We start from the raw sequence: 22,278 nt of genomic DNA, 5'->3' as shown, positions 1-22,278 counted from the left end.
TCAAAATTCATTAAAATAATATAACAATAAGCATGATTTTAATAAAAAATACCTAATTAGTCATAAGTCCAAAGAAAATATTAAACGGTAGGAACAGAAATTAATACTATTAATATCTCAGACAAGCTCAAGGGTTCCGTCAAATTCAATTAGTTACATAACCACTTTTATTTCATTCATTGTAATTATTTTTCCAATAACATAGGCCATGTAATAGCTAATTTACTTTTATAGTATACAGGGTGTAAGGAACAGATTGACAGAAACCTGAATGGTGGTTCAGATAATCAGATAGCATAGATATATGTAGGTACTTATTTACTGTTTTTTTTTTATCAGAAATTGAAAATGAAGATGCTTCATTATATTTTTTACTAAGCGCTTCAAAAACGATTTCGTTTATCGTAAGTAGATAAAGAAAATGCGAAAAAAACACAAAAAGACATACAGAAAAGAATAAGAATTATTAATTTTCAACTCTGCAAAGTAGTCTGAATTAATCCTGCAAAGGACAATGACCAAAAATGTATGGAGTGTGGTCCAAATGTCCACCACTAACGAGATCTATGTAGTAAAATAGTCTACTAAATACTGATTCATTACAACCAAACCGCAATCAAAAATATGCTGTCAGTAAAAAGTTATGACTGAATGAAAAGTCTGTTTTTTACCTTTTCATCCGAAAAATGTTCTTGATATCATTCTATCCATTGCACATTTTGGACTAATCTACGCATGTTATGTCATGTCGCATGTGGCGCGGGGTTTATTAAATATTATACTAGCTGTGCCTACGACTTTGTACGCGTGAGGATTGTTAGAATAATGTTTCCCATTTTTACAACATTTTTCTTTACTGCTCCGCCCCTATTGGTTGTTGGGTGATGTTATACCTATCCTAAAACCATCCTTTATAAATGGTCTATCCATAAAACAAAAAGAATTTTTCAAATCGGACCAGTACCTACTTCCTGAGATTAGCGCGACTACATTTTTTCAAACAGTCATAACTTTTTACTGACAGCTTATTTTTTTTTCGTCCCATACTGAAAGTTAATCTCTATTTAATGGACTATAAGCCAATATAGGTCTCATTGGTGGTGGACATTTGGACCACTTTTGGTCATTGTCCTTTTCGTCGAACTGTTCCTTATGGATGCCATGATTTTTCAGGCACCCCATTGTGGCACGTCATGTTAAGATGACCGACGACACCTAAAAAACATTGGGCCCTTAATTAGGGTGTGTATGTTTGTCATCCAACAAAATTAAAAGTTAACTAAACAATGCTACAATATTAAATGCATTTCACTATTTTTTTCTGTAATAGCTTATTATCATCGTTATACAAATAGTAAAGCAACTTTGATAAAGTCAACTTTGAAACAGTCTTTTACTACATGATACTTTGAACGAACAGCCGGAGTAAATCATAAAACTCATGTAGTGAGAAGATCAATAATTTTGAATAAGGTACCTACCATTTATTATCACTGAATTATAGAGCCAAAGTTGAAGGCCGAAGCCTAATACCATACCATGGCCCCCTAAACCCTTGATTAACACCTGTCAATTATTTGCAATCGTATAAAAAGTCACCTAAATTGATAAAAGCCGTGATAATACGTAAACATCGTCTGCGGCTAGATAAACTAGATTGAGTAAACTAAAATCCTGTGATTAACATTTCCTGATCAATTTTGAAATCTGTCTGCAAAAATACTTTTGAAAAAAAGCCCACAAAATCAAGTATACCTAATCAACAAACTTCTGGTACGAGGTGTTTAGCGACTAGTGTTGAATCAAGCAGTCGTAATAATATAACTAAACTATACATATCACACAATTAAAATCAGCCACACGTCGTTCACGTTCGCTACTTTTGAGTCCAGTCATAGTTTAGAATAAATTCATAGGCAATTAAAACTAAGAATCTGCATAAATTACAAGTTTTACACATCCGTTACAAATTAATTAATTCACTGTTCTTCTAAAAGTGATAATAACCTGTCTACGGATTAAAATGATTAGCCTACAACGTTTAATGAAGTTTCTTTTACGTCTTTTCCATCTAATTTCTTTGGAGCAGTTCCATTCATATCTTTGAGATCACCATTCTTCTCTTTGTCTTCTTTCCCTTCAGTAGTATCTTCTCTGCCAAAGTTCCATGGCTGTATATTGCCCGTGCCAAACAGTATAAAGAAAATTGCAGATACTACGTATACTGAGGCTCCAACAAAGAAAACAGGACGCCAATGCTCGAAACTGTTCTGTAAGTTCAAAATACAGATATTAACGTCAATACGTATACAAACTAAATATTGTAAATAACTTATCAAAATTGCCTGAGAAGCTCTAACCGGTCTAACCAGTAAAAAACAACCGGTAAATGTATGCAAAGCTCGACAACAGCTAAACCATTTGGGATAATTTTGTTTTCAAAAATTCGTTTAAATCCGGGGACATCTGACAAATTAAAAGCTACTCTGAGTCTTTGGCTAAAGGACGTGTTTTAGGTCTGCTATATTAAATAATAAATAACTAAAAATAAAAATAAAATCATGTGATCACATACCCCATTTCTGGTGAAATAAGCTGTAATCATTGGCGTGAAGAAACCAGCGGTGCTTCCAACAAAATTGGCTACCCCGTACAGGGTACCGGCATAGTTAGGAGCAAGATCCTGATGGTTTTGTAAGTTTGTGAGCGTCGCAGCCCCGTTGCATCCCATTGACATTGTGATCAGCGCCACGGATAGTACCGTTGAGCATCCGGCATACACCAGCAGAACCAACAGAACTCCCGGGAGAATATGGGAGAAGAGGCAAAAGAATTTTCTTATTGTAGTTGTCGTCATCATATTCCTTGCCAATATACAATCTCCTATCGCGCCAAATATGGTTGCCAAGAACATTCTTGCAAGATAAGGCAACGCGGATACTACTCCAGCAGCGGACAGTTCAAAACCCAGTACACTTGAAACGAACTTTGGTCCGACTGTCATAATAAAGTATAGTCCCCACAGGTTACCATAATGAAGGACCACCATGGCCAGGAAAGGAAATGATGTAATTATACTTTTGAATGGAGGCAACCCCTGAAAAGAAAAGGTTTATTAATTAGTTTGTTGCCAACTGTTTTCCTTAGTCCCAAGGGACTAATAGCAGGGAGCATCGTCTGTCATTTTAGTATCTCTAGAGATTTCATGTCATGTAGGTATTCCATTGTCACTAGTTCGTTTGTGTTTAATTCGATTAATTAAATTTACATAGACAGGCTGGGGAGTTCCACTAGTCATGGAACAAAAAGACCCAAGGTTAGTACTTATAATCATACGGATTCGACGTAATTTAAAATAGCAGCAAACTGCGACTATTTTGCCTTTTAGATAATTGTTTTGCAAATATTATCTTTACCTTTGATTTCTTGACCTTGTCTCCGAGTGCCTCTAAAATATATTTCCTTTCAGCGTCTGTGATCCGGGGGTGATCTGAAGGTGTGTCAGCGACTAAGTACCACCAAAAGACACACCAGAGCAAGGTGAGGGCACCAGGCACATAAAAAGCTGACGCCCACCCGAACTTCTCCATGAGAGGACCCGTGAGCGACCAGGTAACCACAGTACCTAATGTTCCTCCCATCATAGCGCTTACGAATTTTCCTTTCTCAGCAGGTGGTGCCCATCGTGCCACCAGCACGTGTAGCGATGGGTATATAAAACCCTGAAAAAATTATCAATATGAAGATATTCGAAGTTAAATTGTGGTTAAGACATTCAAATTCAGAGATATTTTCATGTATGGTCAATATTAGCTCAAAATCCAAAACAAACATAATAATGACCACGTCGGGTATATTATCGCTATATTTTCCGTGTTGCTTGTGTGTATAGCAGCTTAAAATATTTATTTCAACAATACTTTTAACTTTAACCATATAGCTCATTGTTATGTGGAAATTGCCCTCGAATGTCGTTGAACAACCATAATTGACCACTTACCCCAGCACATCCAAGCAAGAATCTTATCACAATCAAGGCTACATGATTCAATCTCGCTGCTACTGGCGATAAAAACGTCATTACTGCACTGGCCAGGGTGCTGAAGAGGACCACGTATCTTGGCCCCCAGCGCTCGGCTGCCATGCCGCCCACCAGTGACGTCACAGGATAACACCAAAAGTAAGCTCCGAGAATGAGAGCTTGTTGCTCGGCTGACCAGTCAAACTGCTCCCCGCCCGGTACCTATAACAAATGGCCACTGACAATGGTGTATAAAAAACTTATTCATAATATTCAATGCGTATTATGCTTATTATGAACTACGTAAGTGAATGGAATGGATAACAATTTAGAAAATTGTTTGCGTCAATAGAATATTCTTGACATTGTTATTGTTTTTTCATGGTATGTGCATCTTAACCAAGTTGAACGCTTTATTGATTATGACGCAATAAAATATAGGTAACTACCTATTATGGAATCAGAATAAAAACAAGTTGCAAATTATTTAAATCTTATGGAATTTTATCAAAAGGATCCGTAATAATATAATAATTATTACCAATGAACAAATTAAGTATGTCAAAGTTAAACTGTTACAAGTAATTAAACAATTAATTACCTGCCTGGGTGCTTCTCTGACGTCAGTGATGTCAACATGGTGAAGAGTTTCATTTGTCACAGCATCATCTTTAGCGCCGCATTGCGATCGCGATCTAACAAAACGAACGCATTTAATAACTTAGTCATTTGCATGACCAATTTAATCTTAAATGGAAGGAACTGCATGTGTATTTGCAACATCACTATGCATAATTTAACAGGTTTATTATTTATTATTCACAGTATTTTAGTCTACCGATATAATTAAATTCCTGATTTTATTTCTTGATGGAAACTTTTGTCAAATGACCAGTGAATGTGAAAAGCACTAAGTAGGTTGAACATATTTTTTTGGTTTCAGACGTACCTAACCCTAACTTAGTGAAAGTGAAATTAGGCGTCGTCGAAGAAGTTCAGCTTTCATAGCGTTCATCAACATCATCATTATTTCAGCGATATGACGTCCACTGCTGAACATATGCCTCACTAATGATTTCCACAATGGCCGGTTGGTGGCGGCCAGGATACAGCGCCTTCCTTCTATCATAAGGTCGTCGGCGTTCATAGCGTCAAAATAAAAATATCTTACGATGCATTTCCCTTTTCCTGCGGCACCATTGCGATCAGGTTGAGGCTCATGTTGACTCGCAGCATGTACGCCACCCAGCAGCTGGTGAACAGCATAATCCAGAGGTTAAACCTCACGGGCACCACATCTGGAAGATTTGACGTTTTTAATACACCTTGGCCTCCTCAACTCCTTTTTATCAACGCCTACCTTAGATAACTCAAAATATCACACACATTTATCGTAAATATGTATAGGAATTCTGTACGTGAAATAAATGCTATTTATACTATCAAGCGGTTCTTAAACAGTCGTAATAACTGTCAATTCTATACTTAAAGTTCTGTGTAATATGCCTGACTCGGGTCTTTCTTTACGCAGTGCAATAACATTAAACTTTTTACATGCAAAAATTAGCCAACAAAAGATTTAAATGGATAACTGTCGACAGTTGAAATAATGGATAAATTCTGTAAAATCGCTCTTATGAGAAAAAATACTAAAAACATAGTAATTAGTTTCATGTTTCGGTTTGTACCTGTGCCGAAAAGATTGCTATGAAAAGATGATGGAAGATATTAATCCTTTCATATCGCTAAACAATTAAATTTTGAATAGAGCTAACCAAAGGTCACACTTAGCATAGGACAACGAACTGTCTGACAGGCTGATATTGCCACTACAAGATCTAAAGAAAAAAGTTTAATAATATTGATTTCCAATTGTATTCAAGGGATGGCTGGTCTCTACATTACGTAAGTAACACGTATTCATATCAATGACAATATTTTCTCCAATTTTACGATCTTCGGATGAAATAAACACATGGTCAACAAGATCCACAAGTATATTCAGATGCGATTACTTTGATCCTCTTTTGGAATATACCACATAACTATGACTCAGACCTAACGGGTGTGTAAAAAGAACCTATCACAAAGCGAGCAAATTATTTTCACATCTTCATGAATTTTTTTTCTTGGGGATACTGGGAAGTGGGAAACATATGGCTTTAGAGATATTGAAGGATAAAGTAGTTAAAGCTCTTGAAAGTGTACGTAGAGACCATGGACCTATAAAAAAAGGCGGACGGAACTCGCGCTACAACAAAAATGTGACGCAAAATTTTGGCGTTTGTCTATTGTGTGAGTGAATTTAGGGATGCCATGTTAGCCAAAACATTTTACCCATTTATTTTAAGAAAAACATAGATCGGCAGATGTTAGTTGGAAATGTAGACAGAATTATTCCGTGCCATTTTAAAAGGATGAAAGGTGAATGCGTTGAGGAGGCGCGAAATTTTCAATGTTCAAATTTTCTTACATTGTTTGCAAGTCAGTGTGTCAGGGTATGTATGTACCTACATAATGTTGATCAAAAATGATTCACGCAGTTACAAATTACGAATCTTGTGTACATTATAATCATAATCTTATGCATCATCAATATATTAGGTATTATTATCTCTGATAGATTTTTTTTAACATACAACCTGACTCTGACTTGCAATCAATGTAAGAAAATTTGAATTTTGCAGTTCCTCATTTTTGGGAAGGATCAAATTTGCCTATGAAAATATATCCCATTAAAACACAATTATTATGATAAATTATTTTATTTCCATAGTATGCGTAATAAATAACTAAAAAGTCGTAAAATTATTATTAATTTCCCATATTTCGGGTAATTTTCCCACGTAAATAACTGAGAACACTGGTCTTTGACGTATTATTTTTTCGAGTGAATGACGTTTGATTTCAATTAATTTCAATATTTGAATGTCGGGAAATAAGTGATTGGATTATTATTTTGCCTGTGAAATGTGATTCCTTAATTTTTGTTTGTTCGAACAGAACGGTTTTTACACAATTTCATCACACAAGACATGTCGTATTCGTGTTGTTTTTTCGCTGCTTAAATGTGTCAACTGTGTGAAGTTTGCACTTGAAGTGGTGTATCAGGGTGTGAATGTGTGCGTGCCGACCTGTACGTACAGGCAAGCTGGTGTATCCTAATGTCACAGTATTTTGTTGATGAGAATCCGTCCGACTTTTTTTATAGGTCCATGGTAGAGACGTGGAATATGAAATACTCATACACCTAAATGTATTAATATCATTGAGTTATAATGTACTACGTACTAGAGAAGACATGTCAACTAGATTGTTTCTGGCACGCAAATAGGTCCACGGACCGATCTTCAATTAGTATGTGCCCAGCGGTTGCTGTGACAACACGCTTGAGTGCAGTTTTGTTTTTTGAAAATATGCCATCCTAATACACGAAAATACTGTTCAAATAACTCCAGAAACATATTAAGTAAAAATCAAGGAATGACTTATTACCATTAAGTTGTACATTTATGCACTTTAAAACACTAACGACCGAATACTGAAACGCCATTTAAATATTTGACGGCTTCTCAAATAGTTAAGCAGCTCCTAAACTTACATTTCGCATACTCAAAACAATATCTGAGCAGTTCTCAATTTATAAGCACCTCTCAAATTAAGTTGCATTTAAACGCCACTCAAATGAATTTTCGCATACTGAAACGCCATTCAACGCTAAGCATTACTCAAACAACTGTCAAATCGTCTTAAGCAGCTGTTAAATTTGAGAGTGCTTGCCCGGTATCTTAAATCCTATTCTTATACCTAAATCGACCTAAATCGACCTAAATAGTGGTAAATAATGTGTGTCATCGTTATCATTTCTTTCGAGCCTCGAGGAAATACCTAGATCTAATCGCAGGAACGCAATAAGGCTGAACGCTATTGAAAAATATTATTATAATGACATGCAATTCCGAGCGAGGTTCCGCGTCTCTAAAGAAACGGTGTTGTTTCTGGATTCATAATTTGGAAGCTCTTTGAAACCCCTCACCAAACGCCATACAACCAGTGGACCAAATACTTATTATAACCCTACTGTTCTACGCAACGGGAAGTTATGAACGTGTACTAGGTGATATCTTCCACATCTAACAGCCAACTGTGCATCGTATAGTGCACGAAGTAACAACCAAAATAGCTGCTATGAAATCGCAATACATAAACATGCCTATTTCTGAGGAATAAGGGGACATCGCATAGCAGCATTTCCAAGAGTTGTTGATTTGTCAATTTGATGCTCTGTCAACAATGATAAATGTCAATTGGGGTTACGTTTCGGTCCACGATCGCCACTTAATAGATTTCAACTATAAAAAGTATTACCTTTAAAATTATTTTTTTAATTAAATAAAAATGCAAGCATTAATTTTTTTATATGACAAAACGAGATTTATATATAATAGAAACAAAATAAACTGTTCTATGTTAAGTTGATTGAGTATATTTCCATAAAAGACAATACATAACCAAACGATGCTGCGTGTAATGTATAAAAAACGTAAAGTTATCATTTGTGTAAATGAAAACATACTTTTTTTGGCAAATGTTGCCATTATGTAAACATTTGAGAGCTGCTTAGCTGATCACGGCTTCAAATCCGTTGAGTGGCGTTTGAGAATACCATTTAAAATTGAAGGATACTTAAATTTAGGAGCCCGTCAGCTGAGTGAAAGATTTGAGTAGCGTTTCAGTATTCGGCCGTAAGTTAATTTTAATTTGTCAATTACAAGGCGTCACCGCGGCGGCAGCCATTTTACGAAAATTTCAAAGAATAAAAATCGCAGACTTGACACTGACGCATAAATTAGTATACAAAAGGAAGGTTAAATAAAGCAATAAAAAGATTTTTTTAAAAGATTATTAGCAATTTTTATTGCACAAATTACTAATAGATAGTCCCCAGTCCCGTCCAGCCCCTCGTGTTAAGCTAAATAAGCTTGGGTTACGAGTGGGCTCACACAATAGTCGTGCGGCATCATGGATCAAACTTGTTTGAATCTCACTGCTGTTGTTGGTATGCGACTGGTTAGTTAGTAAATCGGGTTATTTAGTAAAATTATTGACACCTAGCTCACGAGATAGGCTAAAATTATAATAATTATACAGTGTGTCTGGTCACCAGTGTGGGTCGGCCATTAGGACGCGGTAATAATTGATCAATTTTATCGACAAATCCACTGATGAAACATTTTATCCCTACTATTAAAAAATTACAGCTATTTTAATTTTTTAAGTTTCTGAGTCCCGATGGATTCATTTATTTAGCAAAATCTACCGATGTACAGGACCCATAAGTATAAACTAGAACGTAAAAAAAATATGATTCTTTTTAGATTTTTCAATGTTACAAAAAACTAGAAAGTGAACTTACTTTTTCCATTTTTAGATGCACTTAGTTATTACCTAAAAACTGATATAATATCTTGGCTTTAAATCAACTAATCTAGATGCTAGCTACACAGGAGATGCACAGAAAGGAGAAGAGAGAGGTGGGAATAGTCCCGTAACTTCTACCTCACTTTGTATAGAATTGAGGTACAGCTATTATACGAGTACTCAACCGCTGAGATAGTTAACAATAGTGACAATAAAATAACTGAAAATCAGAAAGGTTCTGGAGTGGAGGCGTGGGTCATCCCTAACTTTGTCCCTACCGTGACGAGTGGGAATTTTTCTAAAATCTCAAGATGGACTGACTAAAGATAGCAGGAAGACGCTGGGTGCAGGCCACTATCAACTGGGCGATGTGGAAATCATTGGAGGAGGCCTTTGTTCAGCAGTGGACGTCCAGTAGCTAAAATGATGATGACGATGTTTCCTTACAGTATCCAATTCAATAGGCAGAATCTAAACGTAAACGAAGTGTCGCCTCTGTAATGGTATCATTATCTATAACTTATAATATTTCGTGCGCTGTTGGATGACAGTTTTAAACTAGAGATGGGACATTTTTTTATCGAATTAGAAAATACCACAACGATTCTCAAGGCGATTATCGATTACATTAGATTTTAATCGGGAAGAAAAATAATTAAAGGCTTAAGCATCAGTATGAAGCCCATACGCACTTGTGTAGCACAAGTAACACGATTAGCCACAGTCCCCTCAGTTGTGAATTCGGAATCGCCAGTTGTAATTTTAAAATCGCATCACAGAGTGAAGTAACTAACACCAAAAAACGGCAGAGCGAAGTGATTTCGAATTTTTCACCTGCCACGTTTTGTCACTTGTCTAGGAGGGCTAATTATTAGTCTAAGGGAGGGGCGCTTAGATTACATTACAGGAAACGCACAATATAATCAAAGAAAATAATGTAAGTATAGCCTGACCAGGAACATAAAAACCCTGGCACAGAGGCGCGTCAATTGCATTTGATAGTGCAACACTGAGTACAGTCGTACCTGTGTTAAATTAATAGGCTAACTTTATGTATCAGGATTCAGGATTACGGGCTAATTTGATATTTTCATAAATTAACGAAAAAATATTATTATAGGTAGCCTGATTTAAATAAATTAAATGAAACCATCAATCGAGCTAGTAGAATTTATTTTATTATTCATCAATAATCAAATTCAGAACTTGAATATTCAACTGCAATGTCTGCTCATGAACGCTTACTTACTTACTTCTTTCCCAATCCTATAAAATTCAACACTTAGAAAGTGACAAAAAAAATTTAAAATAGGTAGTTGAAACAAACCACAGCTAATTTTCATAGTGGACTGTACTATACGATAAACATGTCAGTCAATTTGACAACCTTTGTCGGAACATTATTCAATGAAAATATTGTCCGAACCCTTAGTATTTCTCTTCGACAAATACTTTAACACATTGTGAACCACTTTTCTTTCACGACTATAAAAATATTTTAGCAATTTAATTCATAAAACCAATTGCGCACATTTAAAATAAAGTTTGTTTACACTTTGACAGCAATAGACTGACATGCAAGGTGACATGTCAATGAAGTTTTCAGTTACTGTTGCCATTAAAAGAAATTAGTACCATTAGTTTTCCGCAACATGGCGAGGGTTTTTATGTTCCTGGTCAGGCTATAGCTGAACATTTTTGCTATTGAGCACCATGAAAATTATAAATAACACAATTTAGTCGATTTGTTTATTTTCACAATCGATTCGTAATGTCTATGATGAGGCGACCGCAGGAACGTCACTATTCGCGCAATCCTAGCAATGAAGTACGACATTTTCTGGTGCAGATTTTATCGCCATAAATTATAAAACTTGATAGTCATGGATTTGACTGACAGCTGTCCGTCAAATTCCCGCCCCGCACCCCGCACTGCACATATTTTGTTCGCGATGTCTGTGGGTCTAGTCAAAATGCCATCCCAAACCAATAGGAAGTTTTCACTAATGTCAGTCGCCGCGTCACCAGTAATTCGATTCGATCGGAAAATGGCAGCCATAATTAACTTTTAAAAAAAATAAAACCGACTTCAAATGCGTGAACACATAAAAAAACTAAAAATTAAAAATATTGCGTATAAAAAAGTTCATCCCCAATTTTCCACCCTTGGGGGTGAAATATTTTCTTCAAATTCGCATGAAACCACCCTTTTGATAATACCTATTCAACAAAAAAATAATCAGTCAAATTGATTTATAATCGGCGGAGATATTGCGTATAAAAAAGTTCATCCCCAATTTTCCACCCTTGGGGGTTGTTTTTTCTATTATTAAATTTAAATGGGACCACCCTTGAGGTATTACCTATACGCCGAAAAAAGATTTGTTCAAATCGGTTCATAATTGGCGGAGTTATCGCGTAACAAACATAGAAAAAAAAAAAAAAAAAAAACATACGGGTCGAATTGAGAACCTCCTCCTTTTTTGAAGTCGGTTGAAAATGCACATTGAACCACCAACGACGCGGCGATATAAAAGTTCATTCAAAATCGAATATAATTAACTTTTTAAAAAAATAAAACCGACTTCAAATGCGTTAACACAAAAAAAAACTAAAAATTGAAAATATTGCGTATAAAAAAGTTCATCCCCAATTTTCCACCCTTGGGGGTGAAATATTTTCTTCAAATTCGCATGAAACCACCCTTTTGATAATACCTATTCAACAAAAAAATAATCGTTCAAATTGATTTATAATCGGCGGAGATATTGCGTATAAAAAAGTTCATCCCCAATTTTCCACCCTTGGGGGTTGTTTTTTCTATTATTAAATTTAAATGGGACCACCCTTGAGGTATTACCTATACGCAGAAAAAAGATTTGTTCAAATCGGTTCATAATTGGCGGAGTTATCGCGTAACAAACATAGAAAAAAAAAAAAAAAAAAAACATACTTGTCGAATTGAGAACCTCCTCCTTTTTTTGAAGTCGGTTGAAAAGTTAAAAAATGTCTATGAATTTGCGATTGTTTTTACTTTTTCTAGCTTTTTTTTTTAAATTAGTTTCTTCCTTCTTTCTGTTTACGTCTATGCTTCGCTGTCAAACTAGCTGTCAAAACGACATCGCGATACGGATTTGTCAAAACAGCCTTAGGGTGGGTTGCACCATCTTAGTTTAACTTTGACAAACGTCTAAAATCTGTCAAACTCCATACAAAAAACACCGGTTAACGTCATAGTTACGTTTAAAGTTATGTGGTGCAACTCACCCTATTGGTTTTCGATCGAATCCAAGCTTATCACCGGGGTTTTAGTAATCGCAATGAAAATGGCGGGTGTTGCGATTCGATTCGATTTTGATTGAGTCTTAAATGCATGTTGGCTAAGCCTTTGTATGGGAAATTTCAAACCAGTCTTTCGATTATCGATAGGTAGGGCAATGCGATTCGATTTTTTGCCGTTTGACTAAGCCTTTTTTATTATCGACCTCTTTTGCGATTTGTTTATTTGTTTGCGACTGGTTTGCGATGGGTTTGCGATTTTAAAGTGCGTTTTGACTAGACCCGCTGTTCTATACGTAGTAATATTACTTCAATGATATCCGAAATGTATCCGAACGTAAATACTGAAAACTACAACTAACCAAATGTTTGTCGCACGTGCCGTTCTTGGTCGTATTTCATTTTGCTACAAACTTTTATAATGTAAAATCAATTTAAATGAAAACAGCTAATCCATAATTCAATATTGAATAATAGTATTCAAAACGAAGTAAATTTTAGTTTTGTTGCCATCCAAAGTGTCATTGTCATTTTTGGCATAATTTCTAAATCAGAGATTATGTAAACAAGTAAAAAGATCAATAATTTTTAAAAAAGAAGGTAAGTTTTTATGTCTTAATTGTAAATCTTTATCTTAAAGTTATACAGGGTTACTAGTAATTTGATTCATAATAATTATGATTTATAATGTAAGGGTGGTAGAGCGATTAAAAGTATAATTTTTCAGTCTCCAAAAGTTTATCGAGTTGTGTCAAAAAATGTTCATCACCATTGAATATTGTAAAGGCCTGTGTGATACCATGTAATTAAACGGTTAAATCCGCGCTCTCATTTAGGCAACTTACTTTTTATTTTATTTTATTTTACTTTAATCAGAAAACAAACAGTGTTAATTGACTTATTAACTATCTGAATATAAAGCTTTACACCAATTACGGGTAAGGATTTGCCCTGACCGACAATATTGTTCATACAGGATGCGGTATGCTTTCGCTTTGACTTTATCGCAGACCGCAGAACGCAACCAGTGTGGCAAATCCTTGAATAGCAAAAATTTTATTAGGTCACTATTGTGGGCGTATTTGTACACCTGCAAATAGTATTACTTCTTTTAACTGAGGTGTTTCAGAATTACTCGCATTAAGTATGTCATATTTACAATATTTACTGCATGTAGATGTAAGTATATGTTATAACATTGTAAAGTTTCAAGATAATCCGTTCAGTTTTTCGTGAAGCATCACATCTCTCAATCAATTCTCTCCATTCTCACATTTTTTTCTCGTTGCTGGTATAAAAACTACTCGAGAGAACACAATCTAAAATATACCGTTATTATGATATGGCCTGTAATAACACTGCATTTAAGTTAAATTGTCGCCTTCTTATCGCCGTACACCTAACTCGAGCACGACAATCTTATTTACTGCCTAAAAGGACGTAACCACGGGTCATAACTCATAATATGTAGGTAATTGATCCGCATCAGGATTTCTGAACCTTTTTTCATCGAGCCTCCATGAGATTTGATGATTTTTCGTAGACAAAAAAGTATTTTCCTTTCGCAAATGCAATTTTAATAATATTCTGGCAAGTTCAATATCCCTTTATGATTATGTCCTGCTCTATTGTATTTATTGTTACAACGATATCCCAGGTTTTCAGAAAGCTCTCGTACAAATACAACTTTGTTTATTATACCTAGTTCTAGATTGAAATAAACATTACAACAAGTATATGTTACTAGAGAAATAAATACATTTGACTTAATTTTTGCTTAAAATCGTTGCCTTTAATTGGACCAATTCATACGCCTGTATTCACAAACATTACTATGAGGTCTCACAGTGCGCCTGGACGCACAAAGTGACACACGAACCAATCACAGCACTTTATGCAAGCATCGTTTGTGTGTTTGTTCTAAGGTATTAGTACACAAAGTTCACACATACATTTTCAGACCTTAGTTAATGGTGTGGTAGTTGCTGGAAATATAGTATTTGTAGCCTAAAAATGTGTAAACCTAACAACTTAAGCACCTCCTACCTTTTCTTGTTTCAGTTCAAGAATGTCATCTGTGGTAGTAGCAACGATGACATGGCTAATGTGGACATCAGAATTATGTTGGGCGTCCGACCGCACCTAATTGTTTTAACGTAATATTACGTGCACGTTGTCTTCCTTTACTAACTCCATCCTAACTCTATACTTCTATACGCGGGTAAAATTCCGTGACATTGAATTCGTTTGCTATAAATAAAACGTTCATTATTTTGTAAACTCTACTATTTATAACTAATAAAAAACATAAACCTCCTTCTGGCGCAGTCGGATAGGTAAATAGTCTAAGGCTGAGTTGCACCACCTAACTTTAACCGTAACTGGTACGATAACGGGTGTTTTTTTTTTGGAGTTTGACAGATTTTTGACGATTGTTAAAGCTAAAGTAAGATGGTGCAACCCAGCCTAAATCTGTGATATAATTACTGACCAACTAAACTTTAGTACGACTACATACTTGGGTACACTGGCCATAATAATAATTACACATCATACATAAAACTTTTAATTTCCGTTAGGCCTTCAAATCCTATTCTGGATTTTATTAAATAAAAAATGGCAGGTTATTCTCAATATCACCCCGAACTGCCTCTCTCCGTTCCTTTGCAGTTTCGACAAAATACAAGCAAAATCAACAAAATCCATTAAGAAGACAAAAACCAACAAAACCACTTGTCCAATTCAATAGCACCTATTTAAAGTGCTTAAATAAATTAAATAAACTTATTTAAGTATTATTAAAGTCTGTTCCAACAACAAAGCGTTGCGTTTTCCGGCTTTCCTCAGCACGGGTCAATGTCAAAACGTTTTCTGAGATTATTCTTCATTATACTTCAAGTGTACCTATTCTAGAGATAGAGCTAAAAGAAAATACATATGTATTTGTATTAGTTTTCCGAGTGTAGGTATTATGGATTATGAAGGTATAACAAGTCTGTATAACCTTTGTTTATCACCCCACTATACCTGCATAACCTTTGGTCGTTTATTTATAGTACGATGGATTGGACCCACGAGGTAAATATCACATTTTAGGTAGATAAGAACTTTGTTTTCGCTCACAGTCATATTAAAGTAGTAACTTAAGGGCTCTTTAAGTTTTGTTTATTTTAAATAACTGAAAAATTTAGTTAATTCTGTAAACAATGGCATATCAGAGTAATACTTTAATTACCTTACTTTTTGTTACACGAAGAGCACCAAATTAATATACTTAGATAGGTATCTATGAAACACAGGTTCTACGTGGAAATCGGAAAACCTCTAACTATAATAATAATAATAAATACACTTTATTGCACACCAAACAAATAACATAACAGAAGAAAAGGAACACACAAGGTACAATTAGGCGTAACTATGTAATATATGTTTTCTCTATTCCTAATGAATTGTCATTTCAGCAACAAATAATGCGTCGTTAGACTAACCCAATGAAAGTAGAGTCACATGCCAAGCGATGGATCGCGGGTTCAAGCAGTTCAACAAAGGGACTTTGTTTTAATAAATGAAAAATCATTTCACACATTTTCAGACAAGTCTTTGATTCAAATGAAAAAATAACGGTGTTCAAATTATGTAACAACCTTTAGTTACAGTGGATAATAGTTGGCCTTATTACTACGTAAATTAAAAAGTCACGTCATCTCATTAATTTAAATTATTCAACAATATATTTTAAAAAGAAATATTTATTTTGAATATGTATTTAATACCATAACAGATTATTTACAAGGTGGTTAAACGAGTTAACAAAAAAACCATTTGCGTATCTGCGCTACCAAACACGTTCAAATGTACATACTTATTTGCATACTTATCTGGGATGCCAACAGACAGGTACGGTATTCAATGGACTAGATTTTAACCATTTATACCTAGATAGATTTTTAAATAGTGCTTCTTTGAAACTCACTCGTGATGAGCAAGAGCCACGAAAAATGTGTTTAATTAATGTGCGTTTCCTTTCAATTGAAATTCCTTTTCTTTCTTAGTCTTGTATTGTTTATATACCATTTTAGGATGTACACAAGTACTTATCTGCCAAAATTTTCAAAATACCCAATAGGCAACAATAGTGTACTCCAACATTTTTGACGCCATTTGTAGAAAATCCTGAAGTTACAAGTTTTGATTGAGAATGAGTGGATTTAAAACGGCACATTTACTCATGGCTAGAAATTGTTAAAATGTTAGTAGTCTAGTACCTAATACTTGATTTTTCGACTCTTGGACCGATATTTACATCAATGTACTTACATAAATATACGTATTTATTATTATAAAATGTTTATCCGATTTCGCTAAGCTCTACTTAGTTTATTTCTGTGTAGTCGTGTGTGTGTGGTACTCCCTGACACGACCATGGCTGTGTTTATACCTAATAAAGCCGGTATAATACTGCTCAGAATTCTTACAGTTAGCAGAGGCACGATCGGTTTCCCGTTTTGAGTTTGGTTTCCCATGAAAGTCTCTACATTGGTATAGTTCTTTCAACTCACAAATGCGAGTGAGCTTAATTGTGTGTGTACGTGTACGTACATGCACATAACGATAGTGTAATGTCTGTCAAAACTTTTGAAAAACCAACAGTAGCTAGCCACCACACATGTAAAGCTCACTCGCCTTCGTACCGTGCCTTCGTGAATTGCAACAACTAGGTATGTCATAGTTATCCTGAATCATAATCGACTATTTGCAGTGTGCATGAACATCTATCTTACTAAAGACATGATTACATTGGATATATTTAAATAATATAATAGTCACCCATGTCACACAATACACTTGCAATAAGGTGTTAACTTAAATAATGATTTAGTATTGTTAAACTGTTATGACGTGAAGTCACGTTTTATAAATTACTTGTTTTGTTTCTTGGATTATCTTCCAAATGGGTTCAACGTGCTTAATGAGAAACAGGTAAATATAATTAAGGGACAGTTTATGTATTTATTTTTGGATGTAGATATTATCAGCTCTGAAATGAAATTGTGATTTTCCCACTGACGCTATTTTGTTTTTCCCTTTGCTTGCTTGTATTATATTAACTGTGGTATTACGAAGACCATTAAGTAAGTACCAGTGGTTTTTTCATGTTCAAATGTTAACCGCACAATCTCACAAAGTAACGGTGACAATAAATAATGTCCATTCAATGTCATTGCCAATTTGTACTGCGACCTCGAAAACTACATAATGTAGTACCTACATGGCACTCCCGTATCATCTGTACTTACATGTGCGTTTGACTTGGTCATTTACTGTTTGATCTCTCATAAAATTCTATATTTTACCGCAATTTACCTCAAACAATGTCTATAACTTGCGAACTTTATGCATACTTTGTTAGTATCTACGCAAGAAAATATAAATTTACAAAGAGTCACTTGGGGATAGTAACTCGTACAGGCCTGTACGTGCGTGGGACTAGTACATCTAGATCTAATCTTGAATACGTTTAATAAATAATGTATTATTTATGTTAAAATATTACTTAATAAAATGTAGCATGTACTTTTTTTTACGTAGCGCAGTTAAGGTAATACTTATGTGTGTACTTTTAACCTCTAGACTTGCTACAGATTTCCAATAAGTAGGTAGGCCATATGGGGTAAGTAAATATTCGTATTGTGATATTGTGTAATTATATACGATAAGGTAACTGTACTGTGGTCAGTACCACCTACCCATATTTTGTCGCGTTTAAGGGATCTTTAGGTATGTAAACTTAAACCTACTCACTACGGAATATTCCGCGCATTTCTCGCTATAAATTTTAATATAACAGCCGTTTTCTCTTGCACCGAGATAAAAATCCAATAAAATCACGTTCAATTGGCTGGTTGGCGTTGGATGAAAATTCTTTATCGTGAGGTTTACAGAGCCAGCCGCACGCGTATTTGATAACACCTCCGAGCCCACCGCGGCTTTGTTGACATAATTTGCATGTCCGTCCCAGACTAAAGAATCGGACGGCTTAACCAAACACTTAATCATTTACACCAATGTTCATAATGTAATGTAATTTTAGAAGATTATAGGTACAACTAGGCATCAGCCTGCCGAAAGTAGCAGGCTTTTTTGCGAAAAGCACAATGAAATTCCTTGCAAGCGCAAACTTTTATCGAGGGTTGGAAATAGGCGAAGCATCGTAGTTATTTTCCATATCGCAGTTATCAGCATTACCTAAACACTAATTATAAAAACCTACTAACTCAAGTTTAGGCACTGACTGATATTTTCAGAACGTTCATAAACCACTTGTTCAAAAAACTTTAACAATTTTCTGATGAAAATGAAGGTCCAGTTTACAGGCTAGTTTCCTAAAAAATTTTTTTTAGTCCGTCATGTTTAATATCAAAAAATATTGGACACATATATTTTTATTTGTCAATCTAACAAATAATTACATAGTTATGGTGCGTTGAAGTATCGCACGACGTCACAACGTGCGGCACTTTTATGCACGCATTGATGTCACGGGCCTCTTCTTATGAACTTTGGCGCGCTTTATCTCTTTAAATTTTCATTACTTTGAAAAAGTGAAAAATACGTGTAGAGTATTTTTTGATAAGTTAACTGACGGACTAATTAAAACTCTTGCTTTTTGACCCAGGAAACATCCCTTTAAGTAGGTAGCTAAGCTACAATAAAAAAATAATTCTTATTGACTGAGGAAATGATGAAGATATTGAGTTTATAATATTCTAAGCGGTCACTATAATTATTACCTGCCTTTTATAGAAACTGCGCTATCACTGCAGCACTTGTTATGGGCACACGGATGATAGCAATCATAGTTACATTAACTTAATGGGAATCTTTTTTATAATCAGCAAATGTGATTTGTTTGTTATGACGACAAGTGACACAAACAAAATGTTTCAAAAATAAAAACTTCCGTGTTTTTCGGGAAATTCTGCTAAACTTCGAGTTACACTATAAGATGAGAAATTAATCTGCTAATTAAAGTGCTGAATATCTTTATTAAAATGCGAAAAGATAACAGCAAGTTCGCGTAAGTTAAAAGTGTAAAAAAAGCGATGCGCACCTTTAGGAGATGATATTAAATTTTATCAAAATAACAGTTCCAAAACTCAAGTGAATATATAAACCCACCGGTAATAAAGATGGTCATGTGAAAACTGAAGGTACTAAATGGTAACGGTGTCAAGTCAACAATGCAGGTTCGCAGGATACCTACTTATTAAATAATTTTTGTTTCATCTAAAAATTCAAGTTTAAAAAATCCTTCATTATTTTTATTTAGGTATTCGGTCTATCCTTCCATCAGGGGTTAATAAGTTGATATTACGTTAGGTGTAATTTAATGTAGTAATACCGTAGGAAATAAAGTTAGTTAACGCCTTTAGTTTATCCATTACTTACTAATGGGGCATTTGACTATTTCCTACAAACCATTACCTATCGATTTACGAAGTGTTATTTTAAAAGTTAAAACACTTTTCATTCCGCAACAAAATTCACAATGTAATCACCGGCAGCGAGAACACAGAACTCATTCAAACTGCAGCTTCAAGAAATGAGGGCATCCTTTTTCGAGGGCGGCGACGCATTGGCGGAGATGCGTTTTGTAAATATTTTTGGTCATTTGCGTATAACATTGACTTCAGGTGATTTAAATTATTAAATGCCCTCGCGCGAAAAACTTGGCAACATGGTTTCTGACCTTAGGTAGGATGCGACATTAAAAAAACAACATGATGCCAATAAATCGATCATTGCGACATAATATGGCGACCTGAAAAATAATCCCCAATGAGCTCTCAAATACATATAAATTAATGTCATCCCAGCAGCCCAGCAAACCCATTTGATCATTAATTCGTTTATGCTAATGCTCTAAACCAAGAAGCATTTCAAATAAGACCATCTAAAAAGATTTTATTTCTGGCAGGACGAGTAAGGTAAATTCTTGACTAAAATACATACCTAACAATGCACCTATGTCCGAGGATATTCACGCATAAATAATAAATAGAAATGTCAGGTTCACTAGAATTTGTAAATTATAATACATTGAGTGAGGAGTCAATGAGAAAATTCACTGTAGTAAAAACATACACTCGAATTGAGAACCTCCTCCTTTTTTTGAAGTCGGTTAAAAATGTACGAGTACCTATGGATAATTAGGCAGCGCATCAAGATTAACACTTTCACATCTTAAGTTGCTGCAATAGATTCGACTTTCCACAAAATATTAGATGATTGTATCTGCTTATTTGGTAGGTACAGTTAATAGATGGCAAATTATTAACATCTTAGCGGAGTTTTCTAGCACCTCCATTTAAAACCGGTTGATATTGCATGTCTAATAGAAAACAGAAATTACACATAAATGAAACCGAAACTATCCATGTAAATATTCTAATCTTAATAATGACGAATTTAAATGTAAGTAAGTATTTTCCATGCTAATTTACCTATGTGATGTAATATAACTATCAGTCTGTTACTACACGGAAAAGATACTGGAGTTTGAGACCCGCGAAATGATAACTATGGCCTCACATATCCTCACAAAACCTACCTTTACTTTTAAACCACATTACTTAAGTAACCACTTAAGTTTTGTGTGTGTTTAGCCCCCTATTATATTGTATTATTTGGATAAAGAAAAGGAAAGCAAATTATTTTTTCATATTTTCTAGCTTATTGCGGAACTATTCCTTCTCACCGCTGGAATTCCTGTGTGTCTGTCTGTATCTACAATTTGGCTTCCAAGAAAAACACAACCAATAGAGGCCAAGTTGGTCCCAGTAAACTGCAAAGTGGACAGCAGAAAATATACGAAGAAAAGAAAAAGAAAGAAGATAATATTAGTTGGTGTCCATAGACAGTTAGCATTTTATACAAGACTTTATAACTTTAAAATATTATTTAGCACTTTGCCATATACAATTCGCTGTTTCTTAACTCTTTTCTCATTTGAAACTATTTAAAATGTGTCGTATTAATTAACTAGGTACTTACTACATTGCATTGTGCTGGTATTGTTTTGGAACTTGACCGTGGCAAAATATCAATATTTTATGCACTACTTAATCTACATATTACTTGAAATTTCAATTCTTGTACATAGCCGGTTAATTTACTCACTTATCTTAAAACTACCCAACATTTTGTAATATTTAGAAATTGTGACTTACCCAAAAATTTTATTGTTATGATCGCCATTGTTACAGAATGTAAAAAGTATTTATTTCTTCGAAAACAACACAATTTCTATTGTCACTGGTTAGTTACGAACATTTTGCAAGTCCGGACACGGCGTGAGTGTGGCTACGTGCGGATAGATCGCGACCGATTGCGGAATGCGTGCGCGCAGACTCGCGGTGCAGCCTCAGGCCTCAGGCACCTCAGGCCTCCGCAGCGGACGTCGAATCGTCAACATACGCCGCGAAAACTCGGAGTCACATTATCGCCACACTTCCGCCTTTAAAAATGGAAAACAATCGCAACCATCAACAATT

The 22,278-nt window shown here is 34.9% G+C and overlaps 1 protein-coding gene across 1 annotated transcript; it reads right to left on the bottom strand.

Moving 5' to 3' along the window:
• Positions 1-1,844: 1,844 nt before the first annotated feature.
• On the bottom strand, positions 1,845-22,144 carry LOC135078862 (sialin-like). Its single transcript, XM_063973427.1, has 7 exons — positions 21,955-22,144; positions 5,193-5,319; positions 4,623-4,716; positions 4,001-4,243; positions 3,417-3,722; positions 2,576-3,097; positions 1,845-2,270 (listed from the first exon to the last, which is right to left on the bottom strand). Exons 1-7 carry the CDS (start codon positions 21,980-21,982, stop codon positions 2,028-2,030), a joined length of 1,563 nt encoding a protein of 520 aa, XP_063829497.1. The 5' UTR covers positions 21,983-22,144; the 3' UTR covers positions 1,845-2,027.
• Between the last annotated feature and the right edge of the window lie 134 nt (positions 22,145-22,278).

The sequence above is a fragment of the Ostrinia nubilalis genome, chromosome 15 (assembly GCF_963855985.1).
Source record: "Ostrinia nubilalis chromosome 15, ilOstNubi1.1, whole genome shotgun sequence".
NCBI classification, from domain to species: domain Eukaryota; kingdom Metazoa; phylum Arthropoda; class Insecta; order Lepidoptera; family Crambidae; genus Ostrinia; species Ostrinia nubilalis.
This window is presented reverse-complemented; position numbering and strand designations above follow the sequence as displayed.